This window comes from Fukomys damarensis, unplaced genomic scaffold (genome assembly GCF_012274545.1).
Source record: "Fukomys damarensis isolate Sample0158 unplaced genomic scaffold, DMR_v1.0_HiC HiC_scaffold_38, whole genome shotgun sequence".
NCBI classification, from domain to species: domain Eukaryota; kingdom Metazoa; phylum Chordata; class Mammalia; order Rodentia; family Bathyergidae; genus Fukomys; species Fukomys damarensis.
In genome coordinates this window covers 66,745,083-66,769,167 of record NW_022900950.1, presented here as the reverse complement: position 1 = coordinate 66,769,167, position 24,085 = coordinate 66,745,083, and the positions used below count along the sequence as shown (strand labels likewise).

Genomic DNA, 24,085 nt, shown 5'->3' with positions numbered 1-24,085 from the left:
ATTTTTATAGAGTAATTATTAAGAGTTAGGCCATTTGCTTGGTCTTAAGGAACAAGCCTGGGAAAGTTAATGAGCGTGAACTCCTGCTGAGGATTTAGGCAGTGAAAGAATAGCCCGCAGAGACAACATTGCCAAGTGAGTTTGTTGACAATCCTCTTACCCCTACACCAAAGAGAAGGAGCCAGTGGTGGTCAGAGGAGCCTGAGAAACATTTGAGGCAAGTTATTTAAGATTCAAGAATAGCTATTAACATAAAATGTATGAAAAATTTTACATGTGGACTGTTCTGTAATATATTTCTCCCTTCTCTCAGCTGTTACATCTTTATATAAATAGCATGATATTTTACTCACATATATCTTTAAAAAATCATTCTATAGAGTGTCCCTAGTTGTAACAGAAACTGTCGATGCAGGTTTATTTGGAGAAGGAATTGTGGAGAGTTTGATTCATGCATGGGAGAATTTGCTTTTGCAGCCAAAGGTAAGCAGCACAGAGACACTTAAATTTGATTAAGAATGCAATTTTTCTTGGAAGGCTGAAATAGAATTGCAAGTTTGAAGCCAGCCTAGGCAACTTGGAGAGACCCTGTCTCATAATATTAAAAAGGATTTGGGATGTAGCTGAGTAGTAGAATGCTTGCCTAACATGTGCAAGGCCCTAGGTTCAATTTCCTTTACTGAAAAAAAAAAAAAAATCATGATTTTAGCAATATTTATTGAACATCTCCTAGAGTGTCTGTAAAGCAATATGAAATATATTTCTCTCTGTTAAGGTACATATTCTATAGGTGGATGGAAATCCAGGCCAAAAACATTTAATAACAACATAATGCATTCTATACTCATGGGTCCAAATGAGGGAGGCAAAAAGTACTCTAGGAAGAAGCTAGGCATGGTGGTACATGCCTGTAATCCCAGCATTTGGGAGGTTGAGGCAGGAAGATCTCTTGAGTTCGAGGATAGCCTGGACTACATAGTGAGTTCAAGGCCAGCCTGAACTACATAGTGAGATCCTGTCTCTAAAAATAAAACAAAAAACCTCTAGGAAGCAATTCACAGGAATTGAGGTTACTTTGTAGAAGGACTGATATAGGATTCTTGAGAATGGTTGTAAAAGGAAGGTAATTTCACATCCTTTATTGCTTGGAATTTTGGTTAGTCATTGAAAAGGATTGTAGTGACACGTGCTTGGTATAATTTTAAGGTACTTTTTTTGGTACTGGGGATTGAACTTAGGACCTTGTGCTTGCAAGGCAGGCACTGCACCACTGAGCTAAATCCTGGGCCCCTTAAGGTACTTGTTGAACCTAGTCTGATCGGATGGAAACAATCCTTATATTTGCATTGAAATCCTCTGCTGTAACCAACAAATCCTAGATGTATATATAATGTAGATAAATACGTAATATATAATGTGTATTATGAATAAGAAGATTTTAACATGTAATAAGAATTCTGTACAGAAAGTAATTTAGATTTAGCATAGCTAGTTAAAGGGTAGGAAAAGCATTTATTTTTTGAGTAGGTAATGATGATTTTATGTCCTCAGAGTCATATCCAAAGATCTTTTATTATAGCTCTTTCCTTTTCTCCCTCCTTTGTAAAAACATAAACATGTGTATACATAGTAGTGAAAGTACTGTTTAAGATTCTTAACTTATCTCTATTATTTTAAAACTTTTCTCTAATTTTCATAGCTTGTCATTATACACCTATTTTTATATACCTGTAATAATATTTTTGTTGTTACATTTTCAGATCAAAGGTGAAAATAGCAATTGTGAAAAATACGGGAAAGTTATACCAGCAAGTGCTGTTATATTTGGGATGGCAGTGGAATGTGCAGAGATAAGACGACATCATAGGCAAGTGACTAATAAATATTAAAGAATAGTAATTTCAGCATACTACACTTCAAAGGTTATTTCATGCATATTAATATTGATGAGGATTTATACTTTTCTGACCTTTAAATTCATGATGTTGGTAATTTCTGCCTGTTTTTAAATTTTGTTTCAAAATAGAGCTCCCCCAATCAAGCCAGCTTTTTTATGGAAAGATAATTTTGATATAGTTTAGCATTTAGTTATGTGATATGGTCTCACTATGTAGTTCAGACTGTCCTTGAACTTGCTGTGTAGCCCAGCCTGGCCTTGAACTTGAGGTGATTCTCTTCTCTCAGCCCGTGGAGTGCTGGAATTATGGGCATGTGCTGCAACACCCAGCTCTGTTCATGATTTCTTAAAATCAGTTTCCTGATGTTGTAAGTTTAGAATTTTAGGTTGTTTTCACTGTTCTGCTTTGAAGAGCCACAATAAACATCTTTGTACTTATGTCTTTTGTTAACTTGTCTTTATTATTTTCTTAGGATAAGTTTCTTAATAAGAGATTACTGAGTTAAATTAGGCTATTTAAACACATTGTTGCATTACCCACCAAAAGGGACATGGTGTCTGTCTCCTGGAGGTTTCTTGCTGTGCCTCAAATAGTTCCTCCTTATATTTTATGTGTGTGTGTGTGTGTGTGTGTGTGTGTGTGTGTGTGTGTGTATAAGTTAATATAAGTTATATGTATATATGTTAATGTTTATATATGGTCAAGTTCATGGTGTAGTATTATGAGAAAAAGGTAAGGCTTAGTCTTAGGAACAGTGAGTGTAGCCAGCGCCTACGTCTTGATTTCTAAATGCCATTTCTTACCAAAAGGGACTATAGCTCCTTAGAGAAATGGTTCATACCAGGACTGGGACAGGATAGATTCAAGATGATTCTGGAATATCTTGTGTCAGAAAATAAGGAAGTACTTTAAAAACAAAATATCATGGGGCATGTTTGAAGGATACAGGAGCATGCTTGCAGTTTCTCTGCACACATCTAGGAAAATTTAAGCACCAAGGTAAATAAGGACTGACATTGAAGGATTAAAATCTACTGAAGAAGAATGTATGAATTTCTACTAGTAAATAAGCACATTGCCTCTGAGATGAGACGAGAGTAGGTTGGAACATTTCCTATTACAGAGTGGTTGTCTTAGTCACTTTCCTCACTGCTGAGACAACAAAACCTGACAACTGCATCGTAAAAGTGGAGAGGTTCATTTTGGCTCATAGTTCCAGAGGTTTTAGTCCACAGTGGGCTCCAAGGAGAAACAGCATGGTGGAAGGGTCTGGTGGAGGAATACTACTGATGTCATGGTGGCCAGAAAGCCGAGAAAAGGGAGGAGGCAGAATAAGAATTATACCCTTCCAGGTCGTTTCCCCAGTCACCCACCGCCAGCCTGGCTCCACATTTTAATAGCACACTGAGCTGGTGCACTTGTTAGTGGATAAATCTGCTAATGAAAGTAGTGACCCCACGATCCAGCCACCTCCCCAGAATTCCTTCTCTGAGGTCATGAGGCTTTGGGAGATTTTTTTTTTTTTTTTAATTTAAACCAAAAGTGGTATTGTTAAAATGGTCATGAAGTGTTTTTTTAATGTAAATTTTTTGATGCAGACATTTTTATAGCAAGTGCATAACTCATAAGGTAATGACTCAATGAGTTTTCATGAAGTTGAGAAACCTGTGTAACAAAGAAGCAGATCAAGGACTGGAACATTACCACTACCACCACCGTAGGAAAAACCACTGCAGAAAGAAACTCCTTCCTGTTACTAATGCCCCACTTCCCCAAGACTGGCCACTATCCTGATGTCTGACATTGTATGTGTTTCCCCTTTTGAATTTTATACACATGAATCATGTAGTTTTGATTTTAGTGTGCATGCATCCCAATGCCTGGCTTCTTTTATCTAATTTGTGTATTTTATGTATAATTTGTTCATTCTCATTGCTGAATAATATCCCATTGTATGAATACACCATAATACATTTGCCCATTTTACATTTGTCTGGTTGATGGACATTTAGGTTATGTCAATTAGCTATTTGAAGCAACATAGCTACAAACACCTTATACATTGTTTTAATGATAATATATGTGAATTTCTGCTGGCTGTGTTCCCAGAGGTGGAAATGCTAAACACTGAGAGGCTGAATCTGATAGGTGTGCTTACTTGAGTAGGTACCATAAACATTCTTCCAAAGGGCTCTTTCTGTTGCTGTGAGACTATTCTAATACATGATATTAACTTTTATTTTCCCCCTACTGGGGCTTGTGTACTGTACATTTTGAGTTTTACCTCACTACCCAGGTGATTGCTGAAGCCAAACGACTTTCATATGCTCATTGGCTATTTTGTGATGTGCTTGTCTTTTGCCCATCTTTGTTTGTCTTTTATTAGTTTGTAGGAATTAAAAAGTAATGTATTTTGCATGTGAGCCCTTTATTGAAAATGTGTATTACAAATATTTTCTTTTAGTGTCTTGCATTTTTACTTGTGTGGTGGTCTTATGTGAAAAGTTATTAATTTTAAAGGAAACCTATTTATCATTTGTTTTCCTTTATACTTTTTGTGTATGAGGGTGTAATTTAAAAACTTTTGCTGGTAAGATCTTATTTCATTTTTATGTTTATGTTCTTCTGCACTCAATATTTTTTTCTTTTTGGTACTGGAGATCGAACTCAGGACCTTGCACTTGTGAGGCAGGCCTGATGCCACTGAACCAAATCCCTGGCTTTGCTCTCAATGTTAGATGGTGTTACTTGATTCTTAAAAAATTCATCTTTTTCCCCTTTTATTTTCTCTCTCCAGAGTGGGTATTAAAGACATTGCTGGCATCCATTTGCCAACCAACATGAAATTTCAGAGTCCTGCTTATTCTTCAGTAGATACTGAAGAAACAGTAGAACCTTATACAACTGAAAAGATGAGTCGAGTTCCTGGAGGGTACTTGGCTTTGACAGAATGCTTTGAAATTATGAAAGTAGATTTCAACAACCTTCAGGTAAAAAATAAAAAGTTTGATTACTGTTTTCAAGCTTTACATTTCACAGATTGTTTAAAATAATTCATAGGACCCTCTTATGAATTTGCATGAGATTCTACTTGAGTATGAAAAAAATTATTAAAGGAAATTAGAATTCCCTCCTAAAATTATTCACTTTAAGTAGAAAGTAAGACCCTGAGATATGTTGGAAATGGATAGTGTGCCCGGTGCTTTTACATGTGTCTTAAGGTGAAGAACATACTGCTCACATTAAATAGTTTTCGCCAAATTTTTCAGCATGTGAATGCAGAGGCAAGCATTCTAACCAGTCTGTCATTATTTTCCCTACGTCATGGTGCCTTTTCATATTGACATTTGTTGAGATGAGCAATAATCCAATCTAGGGTTGTGTTTGTTTTGGGTGACCAGTCATTTCAACTTGTCCAGGACTGAGGAGTCCTTGAGAAAGAACATTCAGTTTTAAAACTAGGAGAGGCATGAGAAAAGGAGGACATTTGATCACTCTAATTTGTAATGTGTTTATTGATAGGTAGTAGAAAAATAATGCTGTATCAAGAAAGTGCTCTAAGAAATTGAGAACGTTATATAGATTCCTTTTCTGAAGGTCTTTAAGGTTGAATGTTAAAGTACACATGTTTTAGATGAACCTGCTTGGGGGCAGAAAACCTGAAGGTCACTTAACCTAAAGTTTTCAAAATAGACATTTTCCTCTGCCAGTTATTACTAGGTTATTCTTGAGGGGATGTGCAGCTAACTTAACAATTTGGCATTGCTAACTAAAGCTGAAAAGTCTTCTCAAGCTTTGAAACGTTTCCTAATCTGACATAACATTCTAATAGGAATATAGCTGCTGATTACCCCAAAGCTGTTCTTTTATTATTTCAAGCATTTTTGTTACTTTTTCATTGCCCCATCTTATTAAGGTTTTAATTTTAAAAAATAATGTCTACCTATTTAATACTTTCAAGTAATATGGAAGTCTAGAAATGAAAAGACCCAACTTTCATTCTTCCCATTTTAGTCTTGGTCCTTCTTTCTCCAGGTCAATAGTTTAAAGTGCGTTTTTCCCAGAATTGCTTTTCTGTTCTGTAAACACACACATTTAAAAAAAAAAAGTCCTACTACCTTGCCACTTGCCTTTGTCTACAAATTTCTATCATGGACTTCTTGCTAGTGTATATTTATCTCATTCTGTTAACTAATGCGTGCTGTTCCAATTCACCGGGTCAAAGCTCCCCTTCCAATGTCGTAGCTGGTTTTAGGGGTGCCAGTGTATTGATTCCCTTTGGGTGCTGCACAGAGCTGAGAACTTCAGAGATGGACAGTGATATGATATTGAGGCATATGTATATACAATTTATGAAATCTTCTTACTCCTTTTATATTTTTTTTCAGGAATTGAAAAGTCTTGCAACCAAAAAACCTGATAAGCTTGGTGTTCCTTTTATTAAAGAAGGCGTACTAGATGCTATTGTAGTTTGGTTTGTGCTCCAGCTTGATGATGAACACAGTTTGTCTACAAGTCCTAGTGAGGAAACATGTTGGGAACAGGCTGTTTACCCTGTGCAAGAATTGACAGGTACATGTTGTCTGATTTTTTTGTTTTGTTTTTTAAAAAACTTGTTGCTTTAATCCTCTAAGCATTTGAGTCAGTAGCTAAAAAGAAAAAAAATTACTTTGGGTATGAAGTTTTCAGTCAAGATTGATTGGTTCAGTCTTTCAGAATTTTATTTTTCTTTTCAAAAGCATTCTTTAGTTAAAACAACTCTTGCATACCCTTCAGAAGTACCTATCTTTAAATAATTTCATGGTTTTTCTAGTTATCAGTAGATTAAAAAAATGATATTCTTAACCCTTAGAGAATCTAGTGACATCTGTGTCGCCCTAGGTAATAAAAAATATACACACTAAAGCACAAAATTTTGCAGGTTCAGGGAAGTTCTACATTAAAGATATTTTTATTTGGCACTAGGAATTGAACTCCGGTCCTTGTGCTTTCGAAGCAGGCAGCGGAACCACTGGGTTAAATCCCCGGCTGGAATCTTTTAAAATAGCTATTTGATGAGGTTTAGTAAATTTACAGCAGTTTATCTAGAAAACTTGTGCCCTGTTAATACTGGAAGATGATTTATTTTCTGTTTAGTCTCTGGCAAGGTCATTAAGTCATGGAATCTGTACGGTGGTGAGGCTGTTGTGACGTTTTTGGAGTTAGTCTGGTAGCTTTGCATTCAGAACTTGGCTGTGCCACTTACTGACTTCCTGCTGGCCAGCCTTGCTGCTCATTTCCTATCGTATATAAAAATGGATGTGTTGTAGGCATCTTTAGAGATGATAGGTATAAAATGCTACCTATAGTGATCAGTAAGTGACGTTTTTTAAAACTGTATTTATAACTCAGCAACTTAATGTCCTTTTTTCAATCCTGAAAGGACATTTAAAAGCTTGTATTTTTAAATGGTCCTATAACTGATGAGAAAGAATTGTAATTACACATTTGCACTTTGAGGTTTTACCACATGTGAAAGCTCATGGTAAGGGGCATGATATCATCTTTATTTCAGGTCTTAGCCCTTCCTTGTACTTTGAAATCCCTAAACTTTGAAGAGTAACCTAATGCTTAATAAATATTGAACATCATTCTGTTGAATGCTGTCTTGTTCTTTTTCAAAAATTCTTTTAATGCTCCTGTGAAGTAAAATGGAGTGTACTGTTAGCTTAAATACCAGGGATGATAATAGAGTATTCCCTGCAGTACCTGTACTCCCTGCCACTTAGCTCTCCCCTCCTGACTTGGTCACATGATGATACTGACTGATTGCAGTGAAAAACAAAACAGAAAGCAAAAGAAAAAAAGGAAATACTGTCAGTTTTAGGTTTCAGTTGTAGAGCTCTTGAATATTTTCATTCTGCTAAAAGTTAAGGGAATCTTCAAATTTCAGTTTTTCCCCTAAGTAATCCCTGGTGGGATTGTCCTGTGTGTGCGCGCGCACACATATGTATTAAACTAGCAGATGGAATCAAATCTGTCTTATAATGATTTAAAGATTAGGGAATTAGATGGGAGATGGAGATTTTTGTGTGATTCTCAGGAATACTGCATTTTATATTAATTACTTTTTTCTTTTTTCCTAATGAAGACTATAATGTAAAGCCTGGGCACCATGTAACAATGGAAGTATCTTGTCAAGATTGTTACCTAAGAATTCAGAGTATCAGTGTTTTGAATTTGGAACATAAAATGGAAGTTTCAAAAAGTTGCACCAAGAATAAAGACTTACTGGCTTTAGGAAATGAGGCTGAACTCTGTAGTGCTCTGGCTAACCTTCAGACCAGTAAACCAGGTGGTGTAGAGCAGACATGTGTGTTGGAATCCACAGAAATTGCTTTACTTAACAACATCCCATATCATGAAGGCTTTAAAATGGCAATGAGGAAGGTGTTGTCTTCATTGGCCCCAGAGAAACTGTGTCAGGTCATGGATACTCGCTGTCAAGATAATGAAATGAACTCTGAAACTGGACAGAATAATACTATTCAGGGTGCCCCTGAGCCTTTCTATGTTTTGGATGTGTCTGAAGGCTTCTCTATTCTGCCTATAATTGCTGGCACCCTTGGGCAGGTAAAGCCTTACAGTTCTGTGGAGAAAGACCAGCACCGGATTGCTCTAGACTTCATCTCTGAAGCCAATCACTTTGCTAAAGAAACACTTGAATTTTGGCTGAAACATGTGGAGGATGAATCTGCTGTCTTGCAAAGGCCCAAATTAGACAAATTATGGAGCATAATTATATTGGATGTCATTGAGCCATCTGGGCTCATTCAGCAGGAAATAATGGAAAAAGCTGCAATCTCCAGGTAAAAAAACAAAATATAAATTTGGAATTTTTGAGTTCAAATGTGAAATTCTTCTAGCTCTTTAGTGGCATAACCATAAAAGTCAGTCAAGATCCTTCAGGCATTGCTTTTTAGGAGTTGTTACTTCATGCCTTTCTTTTGTGTGCATGTTGTTACTGATTTTTTTTCCCTAAAGGAATTTCTGTACTGTAGGTGTGAAGAAGTTAACCTTCTTTTGAGTTTGCCATCCTGTATGGAATATAGGGAGTTAGGTTTAGATGTATAAAAATGGATATGACAACGTTCCTGTATAAGAAAGGAAGAAAAAATCAGATTTCATCTTTATGGTATAAGAAATACAGTCCACATTTGATAGCATATTAGATCATAATGCTTCTTAGGAATAAATCTTAGTCCTTTTGGGTCTTAAAATCTTTTCTCCCTAAGGATATTTATCCTTTGGTATAAGATATTTCTCCTTTGCTTCACATAAACTTTGCCGTAATATTTACTATTGAAATCAAATTTGGATAAGTTTCAAATCAAAGATCTTCAAAGTAGGTAGTAGTTAGCATTTATAGGACTAAGTTTAGGAAACATGAATGTGTACATATTTAAAATTTTGCAGTCTAGGAATGGGTTGTTTGGTAGTATAAGGAATAGTGGTGGGAATGAAGATCATAGATGGCAAAACCATAAGGCAAATTACCATTGAAGAAAATATTTGATAAAACCTGAAAATTAAAAGTGTTTTGCTTACCTAGTTGATTATATTAGCTTTTATATGCATTTTCTTTTGTTATGAAATTTTTCTCTTTATGGGATATCCAAGCAAAATCATCATCACTGTTTTCTTTTTAAACAATCATACATATAAATTTTGGGAATGTAGAAGATATATATCTTATAGATATATCTTACAAATATCTTTATGTAGATATATATGGTGTGATTAAAGTATATGGTGAATGTTTAAATTAACAAGTTTATTATAGTAAAAGACACATTGCCGTTAATCCTCCTCAAAATATTCCCCTTCAGTTTGAATACACTTGTTTCATTTTTCTTGCCACTTTCTGAAGAAGATCTGAAAGTCCTCTTATGAGTTTTCTTAATGTCCAATAAAAAAACAAACAGTGAATGATGCTAAGTACCATCTAACAGAAAGGTAGGCTCATGAAAACATTACTGTGTGTCCTCATCCACCATATTCACCAGAGCAGTATTGTGCAACTTCTAGCTCTTCCCAAAGTCATCATGACCAAGAAAAAGTACCATGTTATCTGCAGATAATGACAATTTAATGTCTTTGTTTCCTATTTTTATTTCATTTCTTTTTCTTGTCTAATTGCTGTGGCTAATGTTTCCAAAACTATAGTCAACAGGAGTGGTGAAAGTGGACATCCTTGTTTTATTCCTGATATTAGTGTGAAGGATTTCAGTTTTAGACCATTTAGTATGATATTGGCTGTTGGGTTTTCATAGATGGCTTTTATAAGGTTGAGATAGAGACCATCTATTCCAATTTGCTGTAGTTTTTTTTTTTTTTTTAAATCATGAATGTGTGTTGGATTTTGTTAAATGCTTTTTCTGCATCTGTTGAGGTTCTTATAGTATCTGTCCTTGGCTCTGTTAATATAGTGTATTACATTTATTGATTTGTGTATGTTGAACCATCCCTGCATCCGTGGGATGAATTCCACTTGGCCAGGGTGTGTATTTTCTTCCTGATGATCTTCTGCATTCTGTTTGCCAGCATCTTATTGAGGATTTTGCATCTGTGTTCATTAGTGAGATTGTCCTGTAGTACTCTTTTTTGGTTGGGTCTTTCTCTGCTTTTGGGATCAAGATGATGTTTGTTTTTAGGAATGAATTTGGGAGTGTTGCTTCCCTTTCAATTTTATTGAAGAGTTTAAACAATAGTGGCAATAGTTCTTTAAATTTGTCTCGTAGAATTCAGCACTGAAGCCCTCAGGACCTAGGCTTTTGTTCATTGGTAAGTTTTTAATTACATTTTCTTTCTTTTTTTTCTTTTTATTGAGTTTATTGGTACATTCTAGGTATACAGTACTTTATTGATTGATATCAGGTTGTTTAGAATTTTTAGGTCTTCATTCAACTTCAGCAGTTCATATGTATCTAGAAATCTGGCCATTTTTCTTCTGTGTTTTCCACTTACTGGTTCTCAAAGTATGTATTGATCCTCTGGATTTCTGCTGAGTCTGTTGTAATTTTCACCCCATTCATTTCTAATTGCATGAATTTGGGTCTTTTCTTTCCTTTTTTTGGATAAGGTTGGTTAAGGGTTTATTAATTTTATTTGTTCTTTCAAAAAACCAGCTATTAATTTTTTGCATTGTTTTCTTAGTCTCTGTGGCATTGATTTCTGCTTATATCTTTATAATTTATTCCCTTGTATGAATTTCATGTGTAAATACTTAACGGTTTCTCTGGTGTGGGAAATTGAAAGTGTAAATAAGGATCAAAATGTAGAATAGATAATGTGAAATAGGAAGAAAATGTCCAAAGGGGAAGGGGAAATGGGATGGGTAGGGGAAAGGAAAGAAGGGAAAGGAATAAATATGATAAAAAGAAAAAATGGAAACAGTCTTTGTAATTAGGGAGAGGTAGAGGGGTTGAAAGGAGGGCAGGGGAATGAGGAAGAAAAAAGAACCAAGATATATATATGTATATATATAATATAGAGGTACAAATTCCCAGTAATGAATGTCAGCATGTTGTATACCTAAAATGTACCAATAAAGCGAATGAATTAAAAGAAAGAAAATATACTTTAAGAAAAAAAAAAGACCATGAAAGAGGTAAATGTGAGTCAATTCAGGGCATTGAGGCAGTCTTGACAGTGCAAGTAAAGACTCATGAAAGAAAACTTTTGGAACTGTTTCAAAAAGTAGCAAGAATGTTGAGATAAGTGTGTTTAATGTGAGGGGGATTAATGGCAATGTATCTAACTATAATAAATTTGTAAGCATTCACCATATTTTTAAATCATACCTAGTAAATGAATGAATAGTTTGGCAAAGAATATTCTCTGATAGATGTATCTAGGGAACCAGTCCATCAAAGAACTCAGCCTTTTTTCTCATCTTATTTGTATCCTTGGGCTCTTCTGTCAGCTACTCCAGGAATATGATAAATATGTTTATGTATACATAAATTATAAACATATGGTTAAGGAAGTTGAAATAGTTCATATGTAGTCTCAGATATGTCACTGAATTCTTGAAGTAGAGAATTTTCTCTTAATATATTTGTAAACTGATACTAGATTAAATACTTTTGAAGACATTTTAGCTCTGACATCCTTACACAAATGAAGTTTAACTTATTTGGATAATCACCTTGGAAAGGCATATGATTTTCTCTATTTATTTATTTATAGAGTCTGCCAAAAAATGTGTACATTGGAAAAGGAAAACTTGTATAAATTTTGTAATTCTAAATTTATTGAGACATCATGAGATTAATACAAGTAGGTCTCTACAATTACAAGAAGCTTCCAGATATTAGTACACAGAACTGCTGAAATGTGTATACATTTTTTTGGGCAGATTCTGTGTGTGTGTGTGTGTTAGTGAAGATTAAAGCCAGGGCATTTGCACTGTTTTATGTTTTGGTTTGTGAGAAGGTCTCTTTTGTAAGTCATTGCAACTGGTCTTGAACTTGAGATCCTTTTGCCTCAGCCTCCAGAATCCTGGGATTACAGACATGTGCCACCATGCTCAACTGATTTAATTTTAGTATATGTGCTGCCAAAGCGAGCACAATTTAATTTTAAGCTTTAAGATTGTAAGAGTTTTCATACTTGCATGCAGATTTACTAGTGATTTATATTTTTTATTTGCTTTATCACTCTTTCATTTCCCCCAATGTATATCATATTATATTTTTGAGAATAGGTTATAGACATCATACCCTTTTGCTACTAAATACTTTGGTGTATTTTTTAAGACCAAAAAATTTGCTTACAAAACTGTAGTAAATTAATGATTGGAATTAGGAAATTAAGCTTGAGTTGATATTATTTAGTTCACAATGCATATTTAGATTTTCTCAGTTGGTCCAGTGCTATACTTTGTAGTCTTTTTTTCCCCCAGTCTAGATTCAAAGGCAAGCTCATGTTGTATTCAGGCATCTGATTTCTTTAGTTAATTATTATCTGGAGTGGTTCTTTACCCTTTGTCTTCTCTCTTACCTCTCTTCTCCCTCCTCCCTCTTCTTTCCATTGGGACTAGAACTTCTGGGCATTACTAAGCCCCTTCTGCTTTAATGTAACATGAATTTTAAAGTGTTTAATAAATCCGTGTTTGATCTCATCATTACCACTTTTATTACAGTTAGGATATAGAAGTTTGCATTCTGCATGTATGAATTCCATTTACCATTTTCTAATTGACCCAAAATGTATATTTAAAAATGCATAAAAATTTAGAATTTAAATAGCATTTTAGATTACTGAGCAACACTTTATAATTACTTGCTTTTTTGATAGTATATTAATCATGTTTAATTTTATTCTACAATTCTGCTTTCAGTATTACCAGATTACCTCAGAATTGTAGAATTTGTCCTGTTTTCATTATCAGAATTTAGCCAAAATTTGTAATTTCTCACAGAATGCTCAGTGGCATTTTAGTATTTTGCTAAATTTTAGTGTGGCTATCTGAAATTAAGAGACATCACCAACAAATATTTTACTTATTTCTTTGCACTGATCTTAGTGGAAATGCTTTTCATTCATTAATATTTGAATGGAACCTTTTAAAGGATTTTTAAAAAAGTTTTTTAGTTATAAAAACAGTTTGTCAGTCTGTTCTGTTTAGATGATTGATTGTATTGGAGACAACTTACATGAGGGTAACCTTTAACTCCTCAGTGCTTCTCAGTGGGAAATGTGACTGGCAGTTTGGGTGGAACTGTCCTCTGCATTGTAAAATGTTCGGTACCACTTCATCTAAATCACTGTTTGAGCCAGGATACTCCCTCACTCTCCTCCTCAGGTATTTCCAGGGTAACAGTAGTGAACCAAATTTTCTTTCCTCACCCTAAGTTAACACGTTTTCCTTTACTGGTACTTATGAATATGTAGGCTTAACTTTGATTATGGAGCCAGAAATTATCTGAAACTCTTACCTTGTATTATAGTCTTCAGCCTTTCACAGTAAGGAGGCCTCATGAAGGGTCAAAGAGGATGAAGTTAGTGGTGGTAAGAATAGATTATATTTGGGATAGGAAAAAAAGGCATCTGTCTGGTTGCACCACAATAATATGGCAAGGAAAAATGAATCCTTTAGTGAGTTTAAGAGCTTATAGATATTTTAGTTTGCAGTTTTTCAAAGATGTTTATTCATAGGCTCTCTTCACTCATACTAGATTTTAAAATTATACGTGTGTGTGTGTGTGTGTGTGTGTGTGTTGGATGACAAGGAAATGGCAGAATTTTTGTTATTTTTGGTTAGATTTTTAAATTGGGACATGCTTCTTTTATTGCTTAAGGCACATTTGGTTCTGAAATAGCTTTTGCAGATTGAAAAATCTGGCAGTGGCAAAGTTGAAATGACAAAAACTTGATATTGGCAAACATAAGCAGTTTCAAGGCCATAACTGAACATGACTAAGAAATATTCTTGGCTTTGGTTGGTTGTTTGCTTGTTTTGTTTTTTCATTTTTGAGACAGGGTCTTGGTATATGTATAGTTCACTTCTGGCTTTGAACTCACTGTGCAGCCCAGGCTGGCCACAAACTCACAGCAATCCCTCTGCCTCAGCCTCTTAAGTGCTAGGATTACAGGCATGTGGCACCACACCCAGATAGAAACATTCCTGTTTTTGAAGTTAAGAATGATTTTTGGAAGGTTTCAGATTAAAATAGGGTACTTGTTACCATTTAAAATAATTTTTATGCACTGCTGTGTGTCTTATTACTTCAGACTTCTTTGACTTTTAGGGTTCATTAGATAAATTTTTAAAATTTTATTTTTATTGGTACATGTATCTAGTACATAATGATTACATTTCTCACGGGGAGTTGTTACAAGCATAAAGCACGTCTTTTTTTTACTAGATAAAATTTGACATTCAGCCTAAATTTTCTGATGACTGTGATATTATGATATAATAAGAAATACAAATTGATCTTCTCTGGTTCCTGCAGATTTAAAAACTATTGGAATTTCCAGGATGATGGGGTGAGATGATTATCTTTAATTATCCAACCGTATCTGAGTTATGCTAAATGAGGTGACTCTAGATAGTCCCTTAGATTCAGGATGGATGCTGGTTGCCAGAGGAACCATATGAGTTGGAACTTTTGGCCTTGGGGAGGGAGAAAGGGACTGGGGATTGAGCTAATCACCAATGACCAGTGATTTAATTAGTTATGTCTGTGTAACGAATGGTATCTCTTCTAAAGCTATAAATAGAAAAGGTTCACAGACTTTCCAGGTTGGTGAACACATCAACATGTCTAAGTGCTGGGAAGATAGTGTGCCTGAAGAGGGTATAGGGGACCTAACGCCATCTCCTATAATTTCATGTTACAGATAAAAACACTTTTCTACTCGTACACTACTTACTATAATCCTTTTTTTTAAAAAAAGACATTATTTTGTTATGTAGTTGAGTCTGGCTGAGCTTGCAGTGATCCTTCTGCCTCAGCCTCTTGAGTACTAGAATTGCAGCCCCACACTTCTTGTAACACTTCCAACACCAAATATACAGTGCACCAAGCAGTTTTAATTCTAACACCATCTACCTGAAGATAGTGTCAGGTCCCACAGACTGTCACAGATGCCAGTCACAGTTGTAGTTTGTCACCTATACTTCTGATTGACTTGCTGTCTATAAAGTGGAGATTCCCCTCAGTTTATAAAACCCTGTGGATTTAATTTGCTAGATCAACCCAGAGAATTCAGGAAAATACTTTACTTCAGTTAACCTATTTATTATAAAGGATATGACAGAAGATACAGATGAAGAGTCAGGTGAATATATACATAAGGCAAGACATGGAGCAGGCCAGAGCTTCCATGCCCTCTTTGGGTACACTGCCCTCAAGGAACCTCCACATACATGGTTAGGCACACAGAAGCTCTCTGAGCTCTGTCCTGGGTTTTTATGGGCTTCAGTTGTAGGCGTGATATAGTAGATCAGTTGCTTTGTTGATCAATTCTCAGCCCTTCTTTGATCTAAAGTTGGGTCTTTTGAGGAGCCAGCCCCCATCCTGAGGCTATCTAGAAGGCCTTTAGTTTTATTAATCTGGAGACAGAGTTTCAGGACTTCTGTGCCAGGAAACAGGATGAAGACTAGATTAAGATGTGATCCACAAACCTAATAAATGTTTAAATTAAAAATAATTTATTCAGTAAAAGACACAGTGAGTTCAAACGCACGTATCCCATCATTCTCACCGCCTTCTGAAGCATTTCTGCAGGTTGTCTTGTGTCTATAGCTGTGCTGTTGTGATTGCCTTAGTGTCCTGAATTGATTGATGTTTTATCTTTCATGATCATTTTGAATTTGGGGAAAGAGCCAGAAGTTGCACAGTGCCAGTACCAGTGAATAAGATCAAAACATCATAACCTTTCTGTGAATGACAACCATATTGTTGATCATACCTCCTAAAGATACCAAATAGGACTTTTTTAGAGAGTTTTTCCTCCGTTGTGAGCTGTGTTAATCAGCTTTCTGTCACTGACAAAATACCTGTGGAAGGCAGCTTACAGGAGTGAAGGTTTATTTTGGCTCATAGATTCAGAGGTTTCATTTCGTGGTAGGCTCACTCCACTGCTATTAAGCTGTGGTAAGGAAGAAACATCATGGCAGAAGGGCATGGTGGAGGAAAGCTGCTCATTTTGTGGCAGCCAGAAAGCAGAAAAAGTGAGAGAGCAGAGAAGAAAGGGCTGGAGACTACATATAGTTCCCAAGGACATGCCCCCACGACACAGTCTGTTCACCTAGGCCTCAGTTTCTATCTGCCCCCAATAATGCCATCAAATGATGAGTTCATCCATGGACCTCACTGATGAAGTTAGATCATCCCTCATGACTTACCCACTACCTCTGAGTATTACTGCACTGGGAGCCAGACCTTCAACATATGAGCCTTTTTGAAGGACATTAAAGACTTAAACTAAACCTGAGCTATTCTAGCAAATTATTAAATCTAATGAGGGAGTGGTGGGAACACCTCATTTATAGGTTGTTGAGCAGAAGTCATAGAAGTCCAGGGTTTGGGATGGGTACCTGATGGGAGGCAGTCTTGTAGGACCGATCCCTTAATGTGGGGAGTCTGGTGCTAATTCCAGGTAATGATAAAACTGATTTAAATTCTGAGTCACCCAGCTGGTTCTGGAGTATTAATTGTTGTACACCAATTAAACCCCCCACCCATGTCACAAGTGTTGTAAGTCCGATCCTCAGACTGCCTGTTCTCTTTCATTCTCCTATAGGCTTCATGGTTAGAAGGTAGGTTATGAACCTGTGAGCTTGTTCAGCTTACCAGTTTCATAGACTGGTACCCCTTGTGGCTGTCTGGACCAGGGAGGGATGTTGGTCAACAACATAAAGCACTGTGGCTCGTTTCTCCTTTCTGAGACCTTTGTGATCTTAAGAAAAATTAGATCTGGTTTTCACTTAAATGGATCACAGTTGGCAGGTAACTTCCTTTGTTCAGGTAATTTTAGTAACATGAGTTTTCAGGATTAAATTTGATCCATTTGAGAAAAACAGATTTCTTCAGTGATATTGGATGATAAAATGTTATCTGGCTGGTAAAGGCACAGATTGGAATTTTACTAAGCGTGTATGATTTTGTTAAGAATGTGTAATTTAACTAATTAGCTATTTTTGCTATCTACTAGACTTAGGATGCTAAAAAGTTGTAGTAAAGGAACAGCAGAAATGAGAAGAGCATTGGTGGTCAGGGTAGAAACCATTTTTAGGCTAGTTTTTGTATGTAGGCCTTATTACTAAGACAGTCCTGTGCTTATATTTAGTGAGTACAGAGGGGATAACCTACCTCGATCAGTCTGATGCTGTTAGGAATCACTTAAGAATCACATGTACCTTTCCTTGCTGATTCTGTGTGTATCAGATCACCCCTGTTTATGATTTGACTTCCTATTAGCTTGTGAACTGTTGTAAGAGCAGCCTGTTTGCATATTAATTTTTCTTACTTTTTGGAAAATTTCACAATTCTAAGTATAAGAAAAGTTGCAAGAATAGTAACAGTGAATACAGTAGTACTAGATTGCTGAACCATCTGATAGTTTTTGGCATCATAAACTTCACTGTGTCTCAAATTATCATGCTCAAGAAATTTAACGTTGATAAATACTATTTCTCCCTTCTCCCTTCCTGTCCCCTTTCCCCCCCGGCCCCTCCTTCTTCTTCTCCCTCGCATCTCCTCCCATCTCCCTTCCCCTTCCTCTGCCTCTTCCTCTTCCCCTTCTTTCTCTGGGCTGGGATTGAAGCCATGGTTTCACACCTGTAGGCAAGTGCTCACCACTGAGCTACTTCCTAGCCTTAAATAGTATTATTAATATATAGTTCTTATTAAAATCTCTCCTGCCATTCTAGTAATATTTTTATGGCTTTTCTCCCACTCAGTTCTAATCACGGGTCTTTCATCTTTGCCATATCTTGTCATTATAATTTAGTTGTCATTATTACTTTAGGTATATTTAAATGGTTATGAAATCGAGATAGGGTAAATAGTTTAGCAAAAGCTTGGAGGATAATAATTAAAGTTAACTCAAGAGACGTGCCAAACTAGTTTTGAGAATTGTTTTCGAGTTTGTTGAGGTTTTAATGATGTATTTAGGGAAACCACATACACAGAAGTTTAGAAATTTTTACAAATTGTTTTTTACACATACAGATTGGTCTGATGTTCTGTCCTGTGGCCCAGGGCCTTTGCACTGAGCTGCTTCCCACATCTTCACTTTCCCCTTTCTAAAATTTTAAGACAGGTTCCCACTAAGTCACGATATTGTCCAGGCTGGGCTTGAACTTGTGATCCTCCTGGTTTAGCCTTCCAGAATTTTGGGATCATAGACATATGCATCACTTCCGATTTAAACCTATATTGTTATAAATAGATCCATACATAAATATTTGGCTTAGGTATAAAACCTTATTAAGAAAGAGACCCACCTGTATGTAGTACCCTGTCCTGGAAGTTCAAGCAGCAAACAGCCTAGAATATTTGTAAAGAGAAGAGATTTGATGTTTGATTGTAAATGTGGTAAATGAGAATAGTTACTTGGTTTAAAGTACCTAAGTGTGTCTTCCTCTCCCTTCACTGGATGGCAGGAGATTCAACTCTGACAGGGGTGAGAAACAGGCCTACATGGCAGGCAGGGAACTGCCTTCAAGAGCCCTTAGCTTCATAAAGGAATGGATTCTCCCCTGGCACAGTTTCCATGTCCTGTCAAAAGAACACTGGTTACAAGTTACCGTGCACTCTGGGAATCTCCCTGGTGGTTTATCTTCCCATCAGGCATTTACTGTAGATGAAGCCTACATAGGAAAAGATCTTTTAACTTTCTAGAGGTAGTATTGCTGATTAACACATCATCTCTGTGAGATTTCCAGGAATATGAAAGTGTACCCAAGGAGGAAATGTTTTATTTTATGGTTCTCTTCCTGAACGATTTTGAAAAAGTTCCAGATATCCTATCCCTTTACCTTTGATACTGGGTGTATTTCCTAAGAACAAGATAATTCATCTATGTAATCATTGAACCGTTATCACAATCAGAAAATCTACATGATGCAATACCGATACCTAATCTGCAAATCTTATGATTTCATTTTGGCATGGTGCCTGCCATCTGTTTTGTAACTGGTCCAGAATCAGATTGAAGGTCGTGTATTGCATTTAGTTTTCATGTCTCTAGTTTATTTTATTGTGACATTGCCTCAGTTTTTCATGACATGAACTGTTTTGAAGAGTGGAGACCTTTTATTTTGTAGAATGTTCTTCATGTGTTCTTATGAGGTCCAGATTATCCATTTTAGAGAAGAATGACTGCAACAGAACCTTTGTAACCATTGGAGTAGTCAATAGTCTTGCTGTACCCCATTATTGTTTATGCTAATTAGATCACTTGGTTTAAGTTTTCCCCACTTTAGTGAGTTTTCACAATGTTACTCTTTTCTCCTTTATCATTTATTGTCATTTATGGGGGTGATATTTTTTGAGATTGCAGAAATATCCTTTTCCTACTCAATCTTCCACCTTCAGCAGGTTGAGTATTCTTATATAAAATGCTGGTGACAAAAAAGTATTTAGATATTTTTAAAGTTTTGGAATATTTATATGTGATATCTTGGAGATAGTACCAAAGTCTACACATGCAGTTTCTTCATATTTCGTATACATTCTATGCACATAGTATGAAGGCAACTGTATACAATAGTTTCAGTGTGTCTGCATTTTGAATACAGTCTTTTCATGAGGTCAGGTTGTAGAATTTTCCAAATAGGACATTCTTTTGACACTCAAAAAGTTTTGGAGTGTTTCAGAGTTTGGATTTCTGGTTAGGAATAATTGTAGTTTTTGCATCCACTAATGGCTCTTGCCCTGATCGAGGGACTTATATCTGTCCAGCTGTTTTTCTTTTTTATAGATCAGCACTCACTTTTTCTGGGGGGAATGTGTTGAAATATTATTTTCAGTGATTTACATTCTGAACTACCAACCAATAATACAAATCCATTAGACTATATAAAATCAGCTCATCAATTCATGATTCTTAGTTACTGATATTTACAAATTGTAGGAAATCCAACGGTTTTAAAAAATATGTAACCTCCTCTTTCGGTGGGAGTGAGTTCTGGGCATTGAACTTAGGGTCTTTGTACCAAGCTACATCTTCAGCCTTTTATTTTTTGAGGCAGGGTCTTGCTGAATTGCCCAGGCTAGACTTGACCTTGTTTGTGATCCTCCTGCCTCAGCCTCCTGGAGTGCCAGGGTTACAGGTGTGTGCCACCATGCCTGGCAAAAATATTTATCTTTCTTCAGGTGTTTACTACAACCTGGAGGGAAGATCTTTCCTCAGTATGTGCTGATGTTTGGGATGCTTGTGGAATCACAGACACTGGTGGAAGAGAATGCTGTTCAAGGAACAGAACGTACTCTTGGGTTGAATATAGCACCTTTTATCAACCAGTTTCAGGTAAGTGTTAGAAACGAGAAGGTCTATGAGAATGCTATTATCTATAGTCTACCTTATCTCTATTTTTAGTTTTAGTCACAGTGTGTAGCTGGATTAGAATGGTAATTAATTTCCTAGAGCAAAGGAACTTATTATGGGTAAAAATCAACCCAAGGATCATACTCAGTTTTTAGACACTCCCCTGAGTCACTGTTATATGTGAAACTAGGCTTTAGTCTGGTGAAAAGGGTTTCTCCATATTTAAAAAAGAAGCATCCAGATTTGGGTTGTAATTTGAACTTTACATTGAGGCCTCAGGTTGGCACCTGATAAGTGTGACAGCCAAAGTCCAGTGTCTAGCAGTGATGGCCAACCTTTTAGGGCTTTCAGTGATACAGTCCACTTCACACGTGCCACCACTGGTGTAGTCTGTCCGACTGCAGGGAGCAGGAGCATAGATGCCTAGGAAAAGGGAGCTCTGGGCAAAGACATTAGTTTTGGCTTACAAAACAAGGAGCCTCGATTTATAAACAAAGTGAGTTTATAAACAAGCAGCAGAGTTCAAATTTGTGAGTTTAACATTGAAGTGGATGAAATGCCCAGGGAAGAGGTTTGAGAATGGAGAAAGGGGAATTAGGTGGGATATCAACCATCTAGGCTAGCAGAATTTTGGTAAGTGGGATACTGAGTACAGAGTTTAAAAAGTGATAACAACATACCCTATAGATAATAAGATCTTGAATATTCTTTGTTAGACCTTTCATGAACAGTCACTACTCAAATACAAATCATTTGTGGAACTACTTTTTAAAGGGCAAGCTAAAGTTCTAGAATTAATCTTAGTGTTTCTTGGAATTTAGTAAAGAGAATATACTTATCAGAAGTCAGAAAGTTTGTTATTTTTTTGTATGGTCCAAAAATAGCACTCATCTTTGTCATATTCTCTCTTGATTCTGATATCAGCAGTTCTTTGATTCTGCCAGAATCTATAATATCTTGATTCAGTGAACTTCCTGTTTTATATCTTCCTTTTCTTAATGACTTATATTCTGTGGCTTATATATTTTCATGTGATTCTTCATATGTTTGAAATGTTAATTTCTCTCCACTGTTTTTGTTGGCCTGGGAACACCCTAACTTGGCTAAATCCATCACTTTGTGTTCCCTACCACTATGGTCTCATGTCCATTCTTTTTGAGACAGGGTCTCACTATGTAGTTGAGACTGACCTGGAACTCACTATAAAGCCCAGGCTGGTCTTGAACTCACCGTGATCCTCCTGCCTCAGCCTCCCAAATATCCATTCTTGATTACTTACTCATCAAGAGGGGCTCTATAATCTCTCCTTATTGGCGAATTTAAATGTATCCAAGGCTAAGAATCCCTGCCTTATAGGAGTGAGCTTCTTTTCCAAATGAAATCTGTTTTGTTGAATTTGCCACCTTTCGTCAAACAGTATTGTTTCTTAGTTTATAATCAATCCTAGGTTTAAAATTTTTGGGGGCCATTTGGCTTAAGTAAAAGTTTATTCTGCTTTCATCTTAGTATAAGGTGTACAATTGATACCATAGCAGACTACTTGACCTGCTTGTCTTCATTGTTATTCCTGCAAAATGAATAATGAAAGCCCTGTGCCTTAGGTTGATGTGAAGGCTATTAATGAGGCAATAGATGCAAAAGCATTGTCATACTGAGCCGGACATAAATCAAATATCGGATGATCCCTAACTACAAAAAAGAATCTGTAAAAGTGAGAAATTTTACACTTTTTCTAGGTGCCTATACATGTATTTTTGGACCTGTCCTCATTGTCTTGTGTACCTTTAAGCAAGCCAGTGGAACTGTTAAGACTAGATTTAATGACTCCGTATTTGAACACGTCCAACAGAGAAGTAAAGGTATGGATAGCATGCAAAATGATTGTGCCTGTCTTATTAATAATTATCTTAAACTTGGTATTACTGTATATACTTTTAGCTGTTTTCTTTTAAGATTCAAATGCTATTTTTTTCTGAATATGAATGGATTTGAGTAAATATTAGTGAATAAAGTAGGTTAATATTAATTTGAATCAGATAATTAAGTGTATTTAAAAATTTTTATTTAAAATTCACTAAACAGAAAGAAGATATACTTGTACAAGTCTATTCTATTTACTCTGATAAAAATTTCATAATTTCTTAATTTCCATAGATACACATTTGTAAATCTGGACAAGTGACTGCTATTCCATTTTGGTATCATATGTACCTTGATGATGAGATTTGGCTGGATACTTCAAGTGAAGCCTCCCACTGTAAACAAGCTGCAGTTGTTTTAGAGCATCCTATCCAGGTTGAAGTGGGAGAAGAACTCGTTCTTAGCATTGAGCATCACAAGAGCAATGTTAGCATCACAGTCAAATAGTGAAGATCAGCTTTCTACTGAAAATGTCATTTAGAACATCAAATATAAAATTCTTGTTGGAATTCCTGGGTTTTAATCATAAAATGTATAAATTCTTAATTTCTTGTAATGTTCAAATATTTTTCAAAAGAGACATCACATTTGAAAGATCCTAAATTAAAGGTTAGCATTATTTTGCAAACTTGCTTTTTGGAAAAGGTTACATCATTAGTTTTTGAAATTAGGAAACTGTTGAAGGGAGGGCAGGGACAAGGGAAAAAATGAGAACCAAGACCTGTCATGTAAAGGTACAAGATCCCAATAATGAAAGTAACTGTACTGTGTGCCTAAAATGTACCAATAAACTCAATGAGGGAAAAAAAAATTAGGAAACAATTTTTCTTTATAGGGATTCATGGTTATGCATCAGTAAGTAGAACAATATTTTAATTTTGTAGGCATCTTGACTTATAACTGGGAAACATCTAACAGTAGATCTCCACAAAGACTTAGGGTTATGTTTACCTGTAAATCAGAGCCCTTCTTTTAAATACTTAAAGACTAAGAGTTAGGGAGGAAGTACGTGTATTAGGAGGTATTTTTCTCTTGATCTGTTTTGGTAAAGAAAAATTTAAAGGCTGATAAAAGATTCTAAACCAGTACTTTTGATTTGGATGCACAGTAAGAAAGGACTCATCCCACTTTTACAGACTTTTGAAATAGGGAAATTAGTAGCATTGTTATACCTTCTATGTGCTATTAGTGCTTTATAAGCCACAAAAATGTTTTTGTTC

At 35.9% G+C, this 24,085-nt stretch overlaps 1 protein-coding gene across 2 annotated transcripts in view; it reads left to right on the top strand.

Annotated features, from left to right (window-relative positions):
* Window positions 1–24,085, top strand: part of Prmt9 (protein arginine methyltransferase 9) — a 40,899-nt gene that overhangs the window by 9,913 nt on the left and 6,901 nt on the right. Inside the window, exons 5-12 of one of the 2 annotated variants that reach the window (XM_010610910.3) lie at window positions 381–483; window positions 1,761–1,867; window positions 4,696–4,888; window positions 6,287–6,470; window positions 8,029–8,746; window positions 20,774–20,927; window positions 22,682–22,804; window positions 23,100–23,595. In XM_010610910.3, coding sequence (XP_010609212.1) covers window positions 381–483; window positions 1,761–1,867; window positions 4,696–4,888; window positions 6,287–6,470; window positions 8,029–8,746; window positions 20,774–20,927; window positions 22,682–22,804; window positions 23,100–23,312 — 1,795 coding nt within the window. In that variant the 3' untranslated portion in view covers window positions 23,313–23,595. Of the gene's footprint in view, window positions 1–380; window positions 484–1,760; window positions 1,868–4,695; window positions 4,889–6,286; window positions 6,471–8,028; window positions 8,747–20,773; window positions 20,928–22,681; window positions 22,805–23,099; window positions 23,596–24,085 lie in introns of those variants that run through there. The other variant, XM_010610911.2, reaches the window with a different exon arrangement.